The 16,027-nt window shown below is 44.7% G+C and overlaps 1 protein-coding gene across 4 annotated transcripts in view; it reads left to right on the top strand.

The window, feature by feature from the left end:
* LOC105473251 (DnaJ heat shock protein family (Hsp40) member C16) overlaps positions 1-16,027 on the top strand; it is a 50,550-nt gene that overhangs the window by 32,602 nt on the left and 1,921 nt on the right. For 3 of the 4 annotated variants that reach the window (XR_011625897.1, XR_011625898.1, XR_011625899.1), the window contains 8 exons: positions 1,548-1,678; positions 4,149-4,332; positions 6,700-6,882; positions 7,054-7,130; positions 8,712-8,792; positions 8,875-8,973; positions 9,882-10,052; positions 10,559-11,016. Coding sequence is in view for 1 of the 4 variants with exons in the window: in XM_071100219.1 (XP_070956320.1) it covers positions 1,548-1,678; positions 4,149-4,332; positions 6,700-6,882; positions 7,054-7,130; positions 8,712-8,792; positions 8,875-8,973; positions 9,882-10,052; positions 10,559-10,958 (1,326 nt within the window). In the remaining 3 variants the exon portion in view is untranslated. Of the gene's footprint in view, positions 1-1,547; positions 1,679-4,148; positions 4,333-6,699; positions 6,883-7,053; positions 7,131-8,711; positions 8,793-8,874; positions 8,974-9,881; positions 10,053-10,558; positions 15,442-16,027 lie in introns of those variants that run through there. The other variant, XM_071100219.1, reaches the window with a different exon arrangement.

Genomic DNA, 16,027 nt, shown 5'->3' with positions numbered 1-16,027 from the left:
CCTAGCCTCCCGAGTAGCTGGGACTAAGGCCACGCCTGGCTAATTTTTGTACTTTTAGTAGAGACAGGGTTTCACCATGTTGGCCAGGCTGGTCTTGAACTCCTGACCTTAAGTGATCCACCCGCCTTGGCCTCCCAAAGTGCTGGGATTATAGGCATGAGCCACCATGCCCAGCCTTTTGTTTTGTTTGTTTGTTTCTTGAGACAGGGTCTCAGTTTGTCACACAGGCTAGAGTGTAGTGGTGTGATCCTAGCTCACTGCAGTCTCTTAAGTCTTGGGCTCAAGCAATCCTCCCACCTCCACCTCCCAGGTAGCTAGGATTGCAGGCATGCACCACCATGCCTGGCTAATTTTTTTTATTTTTAGTAGAGGCAAGATCTCGTTATGTTGCCCAGGATGGTCTCGATCTCCTAAGCTCAAGCAGTCCTCCTGCTTCGGCCTCCCAAAGTTCTGGGATTATTGGAGTGAGCCGCTGTGCCTGGCCTTTTGTTTGTTGTTTGTTTTTAATTTTTTGTAGAGATGGGGTCTCTCCATGTTGCACAGGCTGGTCTCTAACTCTTGGGTTCAAGAGATCCTCCTGCCTTGGCCTCCCAAAGCGTTTGGGTTAGAGGAATGAGCTTCCACACCTGGCTGTGTTTCTTAATTTCCAAACATAAAGGGAAATGTTTACATTTCTGGTTTGCATTTTATATGGAATTCTAGGTTAATTACCTTGTGGTCAGAATACCTGCTGTCAGTGATTTCAGTCCTTTGAAATGTGTGAAAGTTAGCAATAAAATGGTCATACAGTTTTGTAATCTGCCTTTTATACTTTGCAACATTGTTGCTTTGGGATTTATTTTTAATTGCTCAGTTGGCTACAGATCCTGAATGGAAATAATTTTGCCTAGAATTCTAAATGATTGACTTTTCATTTTAGGGTTCTTGTTGTTGTTGTTGTTTGGGGGGTTTTTTGTGTGTGTGTTTTTTTGGTTTTTTGTTGAGATAGAGTCTCACTCTGTCGCCCAGGCCGGAGTGCAGTGGCATGATCTCGGCTCACTGCAACCTCCGCCTCCCGGGTTCAAGCGATTCTCTTGCCTCAGCCTCCCAAGTAGCTGGGACTACAGACACATGCCACCATGCCTGGCTAATTTCTGTATTTTTAGTAGAGACAAGGTTTCACTCTATTGGCCAAGCTGTTCTCAAACTCCTGACCTCGTGATCTGCCCACCTTAGCCTCCCAAAGTTCTAGGATTACAGACGTGAGCCACCACGTCCTGCCATGACTGACTTTTTCAATTTGTCAGCATAAAATAGTGAATAAAAATTCTCCAGTGGAAAGTGTACTTGATTTTCCCTTTGACCTGAACTAGCTGCGTCATTGCTTTCAGCCCTGCATTGCTGAAATAGATCACCACATTTATTCACTCTAACAGGTCTGTCTTGTTTGGTTATATTACTTTAGCCAAGGTCAGCTACGTTTGTATTAAGCTGGTAAGTAAAGAAAGCCCATCTATTTGCATTGAGAACACTGCATAAAATCTAGCTGATTCTTGGTATTTCTCTAGGCCCGAGGTATGAAGAAGCAAATCATTGACGACTTCATCGCCCAAAACAAATATCTATTGGCAGCCAGGCTCACCAGCCAGAAGTTGTTCCATGAACTCTGCCCTGTGAAACGGTCTCACCGACAGAGGAAGTAAGGACTTAAGGCTTTGCCTTTGCTTGTCATTACAATAGAAGGATCATGATTCATTTTACTATAGGGTGGCGAGACATCTGTCCTGTAACAGTGAGAACTTATTCTTCATTTAACAAATACTGGGCCGGATGTGATGGCTTACGCCTGTAATCCCAGCACTTTGGGAGGCCGAGGAGGGCGGATCACCTGAGGTCAGGAGTTTGAGACCAGCCTGACCAACATGGAGAAACCCTGTCTCTACTAAAAATACAAAATTAGCCAGGCGTGGTGGTACATGCCTGTAATCCCAGCTACTAGGGAGGCTGAGGCAGAAAAATCACTTGAACCTGGGAGGCAGAGGTTGCGGTGAGCCAAGATCATGCCATTGCACTCCAGCCTGGGCAATAAGAGCAAAACTGTCTCAAAAAAAAAAAAAAAAACACCAATTGGTGACTGTGATGATAATCATACTAATATGATGTATTAGTCCAGGGCACCTTAGCACCAAATTGTCAGATGTGCCAGCCTGTCCTAGTGGTCAGAGAAGATTTCCCTAAGATATAACATTTCAGCTGAGACCTGAAGGATGAGCACAGTTTAGCCAGGCGTCTGGGAGAGACTGGGTCACTTTACAGAAGCACAGAATATGGAAGAGTGACTATCCCTACTAACGCATTCCACACGGGGTGAGTCTTTGGAGGTCTTGGGAAGGAGCAAGGATAACAATTAAACAGTAGGAAAGTATAGAGTATTGAGGAAATGGATTAGTGGGAATCAGGAAGGCAAAGTTACATATATTCAATAAAGTATGAAGAGTTACTATAGAAAGTATCTAAAAACTCTAGAAATTCAGGGAATATATTCATTATACCTTCTCAGGTGAATGAATCAGTGGCTTTAAATTTAGGGCTGTTTCATCTGTAAAAGGTATCTGGATATTGAAGGAAAACATATCAATCATGTTACTTGAAAATATAAAACATAAATAATTTCCCTGTGTTGGGCTTTTCAGAGTCCTTTATAGTCTTAAGAGCGAATAAAAAATGACTTAAATATAAAAAAAGAATATCCTGGACTGTAAGGATTGTTGTTTACACAGCCTTCAAAAAATATCCCAAATCCACACGCTTCTCACTTTTTCTAACTACTGCTACCCTGGAACAAGCCACCATCGTCTCCCAGCGAGACCCCTCTGGCAGCCTTCTAACTAGTCTCTTTGCTCCATTTGCCAGGCAGGTGTCCACACATCAGCCAAGGATGTTTGAAAATGCAAATCAGATCCAGTCACTCTCCATCCTGGGGTCTTTGCACTTGTAGTTCTCTGTACCTGGGATGCTCTGACCCCATTTCCTCTCATAACAATGTCACCTTTTCAGTTGGCATTTCCCTGACCAACCTGTCTGATGGAAAGTGACTTCCACCCACTCTGGCCTCTCTCTCTCCCCTTTTCTTCATCTTTTTTTTTTTTTTTTTTAAAATATATAGTACTTGTTGATACCTGTCATGATATATCTGTTTTTATTTGTTCTCTATCTTCCCCACTGGAATATAAGCTCCATGAGGGCAAGAATATTGTCTATATTACCTGACATATACTAAGTGCCCAGTAAATATTTTTGGGAGAATGAATAGCTAAACTTTGCATTGGAACCTTGCAAAGGAAGCCCTTCAGAATGAGGCTTAGTGGCTTCTGGCCTGAGAGAGATTTGACCAGCCCTCCCTATAGTGGAAGAACTAGGACAGATAGTTTCTAAAAGGCCCTGTTGGCCGGGAACAGTGGCTCACACCTGTAATCCCAGCACTTTGGGGGCCCGAGGCAGGCGGATCACTTGAGGTCAGGAGTTCGAAACCAGCCTGGCCAACGTGGTGAAAACCCGTCTCTACTAAAAATACAAAAACTAGTTGGGTGAAGTGGTGCATGCCTATAATCCCAGCTACTTGGGAGGCTGAGGCAGGAGAATGGTTTGAACTCAGGAGGCAGAGTTACAGTGAGCCGAGATCACACCACTACACTCTCCAGCCTGGGCGACAGAGCAAGACTCCATCTCAAACAATAAAATAAAAGGCCCTGCTGCATCAGAAATTCAGTGACCAACCCCTTAAAAGAAATTCCTGCCAGGCATGATGTCTCATGCCTATAATTCCAACACTTTGGGAGCCTGAGGTAGGAGGATTGCTTGAGGCCGAGAGTTCAAGACCAGCCTGGGCAATATAAATAAAACTGTATATAATTTCATATAGATAAAATTTTTAAATTCGTAAATGTGGTGAAGAAGTTTGGTTTGGGAAAAACATCACAGATTGGGAAAAGAAACAATTTGTTAATGACTTGGAAATCTTCCCTTGGTAGAAATGTCAGCTTTGATTGGGCACAGTGTATTCACTTCCATAAGATGAGCTCCTCATCTTCTTCACCTTCACTTGCCTTTATAGGTCCTGGCCCTGCCATCAGGGATTGGTTATAAAGTTTTGTCTTTTTGTTGTGCAGGTACTGTGTGGTTTTACTGACTGCTGAGACTGCCAAGTTGAGCAAACCCTTTGAGGCTTTCCTGTCCTTTGCCCTGGCAAACACACAAGACACAGTGAGATTTGTGCATGTCTACAGCAATCGGCAGCAGGAGTTTGCCGACACCTTACTACCAGACAGTGAGGCGTTTCAAGGGAAATCAGCGGTGAGCCACAGAGTCTGTCCTCATCCCAGGCTCTTCACAAGCATGTGGCACCTGATTCTGTTTCCTTCTTCCTTGAGAGTGTTGAATACAGATTCTAGGAAATCTGAATCTGAAGCCCGTTTTCAAAGCCTACTCTTTTTTTTTTTGCCTTTTTTTGAGATGGAATCTTGCTCTGTCTCCCAGGCTGGAGTGCAGTGGCGCGATCTGGGCTCACTGCAAGCTCCGCCTCCTGGGTTCACGCCATTCTCCTGCCTCAGCCTCCTGAGTAGCTGGGACTACAGGCGCCCACCACCACACCCGGCTAATTTTTTGTATTTTTAGTAGAGACGGGGTTTCACTGTGTTAACCCCGTGATCTGCCTTGTGGATCTGCCCACCTCGGCCTCCCAAAGTGCTAGGATTACAGGCATGAACCACTGCACCTGGCCAAGCCTACTCTTAAAACAGTTTTTGACCTGGACCTTTTACACTCTGAGTGTCAGCCTCAGGCCCCCACAGAAAGCATCTTTTCTATCAGTAAATGTTAAAGGTCATCTGTCCTTTTCACCAGTTGAGTGTCAGCCTCAGGCCCCCACAGAAAGCATCTTTTCTATCAGTAAATGTTAAAGGTCATCTGTCCTTTTCACCAGTTTTTCACTAAGGCAAGTCTGGTCTTGCAGCATCCTAGATCCTAGATTTTACAAATCCTCAGGCCACTGGTAATGTGCTCTGGAAATTTCTGCCTCTTTAACTGCATCCTGGTTGATCTCTCCTGCGTTTCTCCTCCATTGTCATCACTCCCCACAGAAACAAGAAATTTTCCTCTGACTTTTTCATCTTTTTGGCAATCATGGAAAATCTCTCTAAAAAACAAAGATTTCCATTAATATTAAGTCAAAGATTATAGAGCAAAGTCTATTGAAAAAAAAAAAAAAGAGCTTTAACTTTTAATAAAAGCTTAGGAAAGTCACCATAAAAGTTATTTCTTGGGCCAAGCACAGTGGCTCACACCTATAATCCCAGCACTTTGGGAGGCTGAGGTGGGTGGATCACTGGAGGCTGGGAGTTCGAGACCAGCCTAATCAACATGGTGAAACCCCGTCTCTACTAAAAATATAAAAATTAGCTGGTCTGGTGCACACCTGTCTGCAGCCCCTGCTACTCAAGAGGCTGAGGCATGAGAATTGCTTGAACCTGGGAGGCAGAGGTTGCAGTGAGCCAAGATCACACCACTGCACTCCATCCTGGGTGACAGAGTGAGACTGTCTCACACACACACAAAAAAAGTTCTCTCTTTTGTAAGAAAGATTTAGATCTCTTGCAAATGTTTTATACTTACCAATATTTGTGTTTAATCTTATTGCTGATGTCATTGGGTCCTTTTTTCCCATCCTCGCTAGAAAAACAGCTAGGCTGGCCATACTGGCTCATGCCTGTAATGCCAGCACTTTGGGAGGCTGAGGTGGGTGGATCACGAGGTCAGGAGTTCAAGACCAGCCTGGCCAGCATGGTAGAACCCCATCTCAACTAAAACTACAAAAAATTAGCCAGGCATGGTGGTGCGTACCTGTAATCCCAGTTACTCAGGAGGCTGAGGCAGGAGAATTGCTTTATCCCAGGAGGCAGAGGTTGCAGTGAACTGAGATCATGCCACTGCACTCCAGCCTGGGCAACAGAGCAAGACTCAAAAAAAAAAAAAACTGATCGGGTGCAGTGGCTCACGCCTATAATCCCAGCACTTTGGGAGGCCGAGGTGGGTGCATCACCTGAGGTCAGGAGTTCAACAGCAGCCTGGCCAACATGGTGAAACCCCATCTCTACTAAAAATACAAAAATTAGCTGGGCATGGTGGTGCACACCTATAATTCCAGCTACTAGGGAGGCTGGGGCAGGAGACTCGCTTGAACCTGGGAGACAGAGGTTGCAGTGAGCCAAGATCGCGCAATTGCACTCCAGCCTGGGAGGCAAGAGCGAAACTCCATCTCAAAAAACAAACAACTGGGCCAGACGTGGTGGCTCACAGCTGTGATCGCGCACTTTGGGAGGCCAAGGTGGGTGGATCACAAGGTCAGGAGATCGAGACCGCCCTGGCTAACATGGTGAAACCCCGTCTCTACTTAAAAAAAAAAAAAAAATATATATATATATATATAAAAAATTAGCCAGGTATGGTGGTGGGCACCTGTAGTCCCAGCTACTCAGGAACGCTGAGCCAAGAGAATGGCATGAACCCAGGAGGCGGAGCTTGCAGTGAGCCGAGATCGTGCCACTGCATTCCAGCCTGGGCGACAGAGCGAGACTGTCTCAAAAAAAAAAAAAAAAAGCAAACAACTGTAACTTAACCATGCTTTTGAAACTTCTGATGTTTTTTTCTCTCCTCTTCTTCCAGGTGTCTATTTTAGAAAGGCGCAACACTGCGGGAAGGGTGGTGTATAAAACCCTGGAAGACCCTTGGACTGGGAGTGAGAGTGACAAATTTATCCTCTTGGGCTATCTCGACCAGCTGCGTAAAGATCCAGCTCTTCTGTCCTCTGAAGCAGTGCTTCCCGACCTGACCGATGAACTTGCTCCTGTGAGCATCGAGGCCGGGAAGGGTGGGACGCCAGGAGGGCCTGTGAGTACACAGTGCTGGTGGCGGATTTCTGCTCAGAGCAGAGGTCTAGCAGCAGCACTGTGTTGCAGGGTAGAGGGACTCTCCCTTCCGGGTTCAGTCCTGACCATCATCCATTTTCTCTCTACATAGGTTTTTCTCCTTCGATGGTTCTACTCTGCTTCTGACTACATCTCAGACTGCTGGGATAGCATTTTTCACAACAACTGGTAGGGATATTGCCGGCTTGAATTTCTTTTTCTCTGTTAATACTGATACCACTGTTTTTCTTTTGAAAAGAGTTCATCATTATTAAATTTCAATGTACACTTGATGAGGCAAGTGGAAGAACGTTTACAGATTTTCTATTCCCCTTTTTCTTTCTTTCAGTAACTTCTCTTTTTTTATTTTTTACTTATTTATTTATTTATTTATTTATTGGAGATGAAGTCTTGCTCTTGTACCCCAGCCTCAATCTGGGGCTCAGTGCAACCTTCGCCTCCCAGGTTCAAGCAATTCTCCTGCCTCAGCTTCCTGAGTGCTGGGATTACAGGCACACGCCACCATACCCGGCTAATTTTTGTATTTTTAGTAGAGATGGGGTTTCACCATGTTGGTCAGGCTGGTGTCGAACTCCTGATCTCCCTGATCTCGGGTGATCCACCCACCTCGGCCTCCCAAAGTGCTGGGATTACAGGCGTGAACCACCGTGCCCGGCCTTTTTTTTTTTTTTTTTTTTTTTTCTTGAGACAGAGTCTCGCTCTGTCACTCAGGCTGGAGTGCAGTGGCGCGATCTCAGCTCACTGCAACCTCTGCCTCCCGGGTTCAAGCGATTCTCCTGTCTTAGCCTCCCAAGAAGCTGGAGTTATAGGCGCCTGCCACCATGCCCAGCTAATTTTTATATGTTTAGTAGAGACAGGGTTTCACCATGTTGGTAAGGCTGGTCTTGAACTCCTAACCTCAGATGATCCACCCACCTCAGCCTCCCAAAGTGCTGGGATTACAGGCGTGAGCCACCACACCTGGCCACTTCCCTTTTTTTTATATTGGCTGACTGACCCTTTCCCACTGTCTGGGAAAGGATCACCCATGGCTGCCATTCTGGGCGGCAGAGCCTGGGACTGTCTCTTCATCAGGGAACCTCTGGTACCCAGCACAGGACCCAACACACATGGAGGCCAGTGTATAGATGTAAAAGGAATGAGTGAATTAACCTGAAGAGGGATACCTACTCCCACCTACTGATGAGACCATGATCCCCTGAAGGACAGAACCATATCTCATTCATGTTTGTGATTCCTGGCACTCAACACAGCACCTGACAAATGACAGCCTTTGATGGGTGTTGGTAGGTGCATAAAATTTCAGAACACCAGTCCTAGGTGAAATCTTGAAAGATCAATTTTATCTCCCTACTCCACCCCTCTGGGCTACATCTGAATTTTTCTGGCCAGAAAAAAATCAGTAAAGTTGAGGTAATAATTCCACAATATCAGAAAATTCTTCCACATTTACACCTTAAATCCTTTATTATCCCTTTTATTGTTTGCTTATGCAGAACTTATTGAGCATAGCCTATTATACTGAGATACAAAATCAAACTTTTAGAATAAACTGAATTAGAACACTGAGCAATCTCTGCCTTCCCCTCCACCACCTCCACCCGCCAAGAAAAGCTCTGTCTGCCTGAAATTAGTAAGTGTTTATTGGTGTGAAGAGTTTTAGGTTTGGGATTTTTATTTTATTTTATTTTGTTTAGCTGGAGAGAAGAAACTTTAACTTGAGCTAATAGTTTGTTGATTTGGTTTTAGGCGGGAAATGATGCCCCTGCTGTCCCTGATCTTCTCTGCCCTCTTCATCCTCTTCGGCACTGTCATCGTTCAGGCTTTCAGGTAAATGTCCTGTGACTTCTCGGTGCACCACCATGGTTGCTGTTTACACTTTTTTTGTAAAACTCCTTTTTTCTTACTTTAGTGACTCGAATGATGAGCGAGAGTCAAGCCCTCCAGGTAAAGAGGAAGCCCAAGAGAAGACTGGGAAGACTGAGCCAAGCTTCACCAAAGAAAACAGCAGGTTTCTCTAACAAAACACCAGACTCACCTCCCCGGCACCTGCCCCCCAGATCCTGTCACCTGATAACACAGCATTGGAACATAGAGTGTAGAGAACTCTCATGAACCTCCTCCCATGTCAACTGTGGATACAGGGAAAAGTCACTGTGACTAAGACCCTCTAGGTATTTAGATGACTTAGATTTCATAATGAAGGCAGAAGGAGAGAAGCCTGTCAGGCAAGTGGTAGGTGAGCCAGAAGAAGGACGTGGTTTATCCCTAAAGTGTCAATGAATGTGACCAGTCTTGTGCACATACACACCCAGCAGCGAGAGGCAAGGGTCTCTGAGACAAAGAACACAGACTGAACAACAGTTGTCGTCTTCATTCTGTCCTAGAGCAACTTCTGCACCTGAAAAGCAGCATCAAGCTGCGCACAGTGGCTCACGCCTGTAATCCCAACACTTCAGGAAGCTGAGGTGGAAGGATTGCTTGAGCCCAGGATTGGAGACTAGCTTAGGCAACATGTCAAGACCCTATCTCTACAAAAAATGTATAAAATTAGCTGGATGTGGTGGCAGGCGCCTGTGGTCCCAGCTACTTGGGAGGCTGAGGTGGGAGAATCACTTAAGCCCAGGAGGTCGAGGATGCAGTGAGCCATGATCATGTCACTGCACTCAAGCCTGGACAACAGAGCAAGACCCTATCTCAAAAAAAAAAAAAAAGAAAAAAGCAACACAGAAAGGCTGTTTGTAGGTCAGGAATTACTAAGTCAGGCCATCCCCATCCTACTGATGTGTTAGACTCAAGAATAGTGAATAACATACCTAGTCTGGTTAGAACGTAGCATTTTCTCTCACTTGTTTCTTTTCAAAGTAATGGCTTTCCCCTATTCTGACAGCATCTTAACTCCTCAATATTTCTCCACAGCAAGATTCCTAAAAAAGGCTTTGTGGAGGTAACTGAACTCACAGATGTAACATACACCAGTAACTTGGTACGTCTGAGGCCAGGCCACATGAATGTGGTCCTCATCCTGTCGAATTCTACCAAGACCAGCCTACTACAGAAATTTGCTTTGGAGGTCTACACATTTACTGGGTAAGCGTGTGTGTGTATGCATGCATGTATGTGTGTGTGAGAGAGAGAAGCAGGCACACTGAAATTGCACGCTTTCCTCTTTGGTCTTGTGGGGCTTTATCCATGCAACAAGACACTGGCTGTGACCTTTCCAATCCAGACATCTGAGCCATTGGGACAGGGACCTCTTTTCCCACTTCACTTCGTGTTCTGTTGGTTCTGAACAGAAAAGCTTGAACTCAATGTTATTCCCTGAGCCCTTTCAGTTACTGTTGTCTAGCCCTTGTGTATTTTCCAGAAGAGCAATGTAAGCTCCACTGAGCAATGGATGGGGGAATGGGTGACTGAAGTGTCACAGCTGCTGGAAAGGCACTGGCCCCCGCAGCAAGCCTTCTTTTTCTCTGTGTTCAGGCCCCATGCAACACAAAGCGTTTGCCTATTATTTTAAGTTTCACTGGGGTATTTATTTTCTCAGCAATTAAATGTGTCAGGAAATGCCCTGAGTCCTCATTCTCTTCTTCCTACAGGAGCAGCTGCCTACACTTCTCCTTCCTGAGTCTAGATAAACACAGAGAATGGCTAGAATACTTATTAGAATTTGCACAAGATGCAGCCCCGATCCCAAACCAATATGACAAGCATTTCATGGAACGTGACTACACTGGTTATGTCCTGGCTCTGAATGGCCACAAGAAATACTTCTGCCTCTTCAAACCCCAGAAAACAGTTGAAGAGGAGGAAGCCATGGGGTCGTGCAGTGATCTTGACTCTTCCCTCCACCTGGGTGAATCCCGAGGGAAACCTTCCTGTGGCCTTGGATCCAGGCCCATCAAAGGAAAGTTGAGCAAGCTCTCCTTATGGATGGAACGCCTGCTGGAGGGCTCCTTACAGAGGTTTTATATCCCATCATGGCCTGAACTAGACTGAGAGGATTTTCAGAAGAGATTGGAACTCTTCAGACTTTTTAACATGCCCCTGTGAACAGGTATTTTCAGGAATCAAACTACCACAATGAACAGAGTATAGATTTTAGATTGCTCTTCTAGAACCATGGCTAGAAGAATCTTTCCTCTGTCCTGTTCTAACCTAGGAATGAAAAACGCCACAAGTTTGAATCCCCTAGATCAAAATCTTTTCCTCTGGGTTTTATTTTTCCCCACTGAATGCCACACCATTGAAAATAGACTGCTCACCCCCTCTTCCTTTCTTGTCCCTGTCCCATGCTCACCCAACCCTCCTGTCCTGTGTCTTGGAGAAACACAGGGCTCTACCCTGCAAACGGCATCTGGCGGACCCTCATGAGCCTGTCGTGCAGGCCGGGTGATTGGCCCCTTCCCCAGTCCCGGCCCTGCTGTGCTTCTGCCATGGCGCATGCTCCTAACCCTGAACAACCCACGGCAGCTTCTAGCCCCGCATCTGGAAAAAGGCCCCTTTCCAAGCAATCTCACATTTACTGGTTGTTCTGGGAATAAGTGGCTAAATGTATATTTCGGGGGTATCCTCCAACAACCGTTTGTTGGCCACAGTTTGAAAAGGAAAGGAATGAGCGGGAGTTCTGCATGTGAGTTCTCAAGAAAAGGAAAGGGAGGCTGAGCAGTGGCTGAAGCGATGCAGCCTTGAGACACGCTGTGAGCGTCCCACCCGCCGCCCCAGCGCTGCTGGTAGCCAGGGGAGGGGTCTGCACAGTGAGAAGTACTGTGATGACTTTGAGCCGTTGACATGTATGTTTTCAGATGCCTTTCTGCCTCTGTCGATTTTAGGGTATGGATATTAGGAGCCATAACTTGTAATCTTGTTCTCTGAACGTAGAGATAAGCTGCTATATAAAGCCAGTAGACGTTAAACTGAAGAGAAACTATTCTCACCTGCTATGAGTCAGGCTCAAGGAACCTCTTCACTCCAATAGTGTCTCTTTAGTAAAATACCAAACATGTCTTTGTATCAAGGAACTTAAAATTTCTCAACAATTGTATTTTGAACACTGTTACCCTAAAAGTGCTGTCTCTTCAAGTCATCTTTTGCAGCAAGTGAGCCAAGACTTGTTCTAGACTCCCATTTTGCAAAAGGCTTACTTTCCACTTCTGGCCTATATTTTGATGTCTCATCTTCATTGTTTTCACTCTTAACTTACAGCTGCTTCACCAGTATCGGGGTGAGACTGGCCATCAGCACCTGAGCGTACTGAGCTCCAGGTATAGTGGACCCCAGCCTGGCTCATACCAGCCAGTTAGCTACCTTTTATTTTTCAGGGCAGAACCACCAATAGTTCTGAGTTTGAGTTTGGACAGTTTCAAAGAGTAGTCCGTTCAAATGTCAAAGCAAGGTGCCTTTGGTGGCTTTGTGAAGGTTGAAAATCAGTGATGGGACATTTACTAAGTTAGTATTTCTTTCTTTTTTTTTTTTTTTTTTTGAGACGGAGTTTCGCTCTTGTTGCCCAGGCTGGAGTGCAATGGCACAATCTCGGTTCACCGCAACCTCTGCCTCCCAGGTTCAAGCAATTCTCCTGCCTCAGCCTCCCTAGTAGCTGGGATTATAGATATGTGCCACCACGCCCGGCTAATTTTGTATTTGTAGTAGAGACAGGGTTTCTCCATGTTGGTCAGGCTGGTCTCGAACTCCTGACCTCAGATGATCCGCCCTCTTTGGCCTCCCAAAGTGCTGGGATTACAGGTATGAGCCACTACGCCCGGCTAAGTTAGTATTTCTTTAATCATAATGCTTTAAACTAAGCCACTTGGATCCTGAATAATTTAAATCTTGAGCTACATTGGTAAGTAATAAATTATTTAAGGCCAGGAAATCTGTAGTTTTCATGGAGTCTGTAGCTTTATTAAAAAATAAATCACTTCCAGGCTTCATTCTTCCATATGATCCTCTAAAAATGGACACTTCCTCTGAATGCTGTATCTCATGGCACCTGGTCCAACTAGAAGTGGTCAGGGAATTCATTTGGCTCCTTGATACATCAGTCCTCAAAATTACTTTCTGGCTCTTTTATGGCCAGATTGCTTATGTGAGTAGTCTTTTGGTTTGGTAGTAAGTTTTTATTTTTAATTTCTGTACTAATGAAATTCCTGACTTTAATTTCTAAAAACCAAAAACTCTCCAAGTTTGTTTATTTATATTTTTTTAAATGGAGACGAGGTCTTGCTGTGTTGCCCAGGTGGGTCCCAAACTCCTGGCCTCAAGCAGTCCTTCCACCTTGGCCTCCTAAAGTGCTGGGATTATCAGTATGAGCCACCATGCCAGATTCGTTCATTTTTTAAAATTTTTATCTCTTCAAGTCATCTTTTGATCTTTTAAAAAGCACCTTCAAACAGCTGCACCTTCCATTTGCACTAGGAAAGGAAAGTAGTGATGGGGTTGGCAATGTTTCTGGCAAATGTTTCAGCCCAAAAACTCTTCTACAGACGGATTTAGAGCTGGTGCCCTATGAGAATATTAGGGAACTTTTATTTTAAATTGAACTTTACCCTTGTCCATACAAGGCATTCCTCCTGAATGCATCCATGAATTTGTTTACTTTTGTGTCAAACGTATGAGCCATTGTCCTGCTCAGCCTGTGCCACCATTGCTCTGTCTGATGTCTGATATATGTAATCATACAAGACCCGATTTTGGTTCTAACACAGTGGTCTCTGACTGTCAACATTGATGTTTTTAGAGATGGGTTCTTCTGGTTGATACAGACTATGCATCGCGTTTAGCAGATGGGGTGAAACTGGCCTAAAACAAGTCTTTGCAGAATACATGCCAATTTAAAAAAAAAAATTATTGCTCAGGTGTTGGTTTCACAATTTTTATCTAACACTGAGGCTATCAGCTCCAACTAAACAACATTTCAGGGGGTGAGGTTGCCCTAACTTCCATTAGGGACCATGGTCTCACTGCCATCACTTATTAGCCATGAGAATTTGGTTGTAGTTTTCAGGTAGGTTGGTTTCTTCCTCATTTGCAGCCTGTTGATACTTGTTCCCTTTTATTTATTAACATCCCAATCAATTTGCAGCCGCCATCATTACATAAATATTTTTCTGTTATAAAAAGAAGTGTGATCTGACTGTTTTTTTAGTGATTTCCTTGGTTTGGGAATAGAGATTGGAAGCACATGCACATACTCAGACCTATTTTGTTAACCAGAATTTTTTTTTTTTTTTTTTGAGACGGAGTCTTGCTCTGTGGCCCAGGCTGGAGTGCAATGGTACAATCTCAGCTCACTGCAACCTCTGCCTCCCAGGTTCAAGCGATTCTCCTGTCTCAGCCTCCTGAGTAGCTGGGATTACAGGTGCCCGCCACCACGCCCGGCTAATTTTTGTATTTTTAGTAGAGATGGGGTTTCACCATGTTGGTCAGACTGGTCTCGAACTCCTGACCTCGTGATCCACCCGCCTCAGCCTCCCAATAACTAAAATTCTTTAAAAGCTGATACCAAACATCTTTACAGATGAACTGTAGTTTACATCCAGCTGTCTGACATTGTCCCCTAGAAACAAGTGCAGTGTGGCAGCTGCTGAATCTGCCTGTTCAGTTTGTCAAGGAAGATGATTGTACTTGGGAGAGATCTAAAAAGAAGGTGAATATTTTGCACTTTTGATACTCTTAGGAACAAATAACTTATTTGTCAAATTGTTTCTTTTTTATGTTTTGGGTGGTTTTTTGTTTTTTGACTTTTTTTGTATTGTGAACAGGCACTGAAGCTAATGTTATTTTAAGATTACAGAATGGAAAAAGAAATAAACTATTTTAATGTGTGATAATTATGGGGTGGCCCTTGCATTGCAAGATGATGATTTGATTATGGGCACATTATCAACAGAATTGAATTTGCATGTAACTCAACACATGCTTAAGATCACCACAGCTGAACTGCAGATTTCAGGAATTGCTGTCATAGAGGGTACATCAACTTGAGAGTAGATTCTTACAGGAAATGAGTTACAATAAGTAACATTAAGAGCCCAGCTGCCAGCCTGGCCAACATGGTGAAACTCCGTCTCTACTAAAAATACAAAAATTAGCTGGGCGTGGTGACGCACAACTGTAATCCTAGCTACTCAGGAGGCTGAGGCAGGAGAATTGCTTGAACCTAGGAGGCGGAGATTGCAGTGAGCTAAGATTGGGCCACTGCACTCCAGCCTGGGGAACAGAGCTAGACTCCGTCTCAGAAAAAAAAAAAAAAAAAAAACCCAGCTGATGTTTTCTAGTTTTGTTTTGTTTTCTGGGGTTTTTTGTTTTTGTTTTTGTTTTTTTCTTTTTAGTAGAGACAGGGATTCACCATGTTGGCCAGGCTGGTCTTGAACTCCTGACCTCAGGTGATCCACCCGCCTAGGCCTGGGATTATAGGCATGAGCCACTGGATCCGGCCTGGTTTTTGTTTGTTTGTTTTAAAAGATGGAGTCTCGCTCTGTCACCCAGGCTGGAGTGCAGTGGCATGACCTCAGCTCACTGCAACCTCCACCTCCCGGGTTCAAGCGATTCTCCTGCCTCAACCTCTTGAGTAGCTGGAACTACAGGCACGCGCCACCACGCCCAGCTAGTTTTTGTATTTTCAGTAGAGATGGGTTTTCACCATGTTGGCCAGGCTGGTCTCACACTCCTGACCTCAAGTGATCTGCCCGCCTCAGCCTTGCAAAGTGCTGGGATTACAGGCACGAGCCACCATGTCCGGCCTTAGGTTTTCTAGTTTAGAAAACATTGTGTGTACCCTTCTAGGCTTCTGAGCAAGAAGTTTCTTCACTGGGCTCTCCGTGTTATTTTATACTTTTTAGTTAACATTCATAGTGGTCCTAAAACCAAGATGCAGCCCTAAGCACCTCATAGGAGGATAGGAGGAGCTGTTTTGTTTTTTTTTTTTTTTGAGATGGAGTTTTGCCCTGTCACCCAGGCTGGAGTGTAGTGGTGTGATCTCAGCTCACTGCAGCGTCCGAGGAGGAGCTATATTTTAAAGGAAGATACTCAATACTCTTAAGAAGCAGATCATCAAAATTTTTAAAAGC

Source organism: Macaca nemestrina, chromosome 1, assembly GCF_043159975.1.
Source record: "Macaca nemestrina isolate mMacNem1 chromosome 1, mMacNem.hap1, whole genome shotgun sequence".
Taxonomy (NCBI): Eukaryota; Metazoa; Chordata; class Mammalia; order Primates; family Cercopithecidae; genus Macaca; species Macaca nemestrina.
The sequence above is the reverse complement of the archived record's forward strand: the minus strand, read 5'-3'. Positions and strand labels throughout refer to the sequence as shown.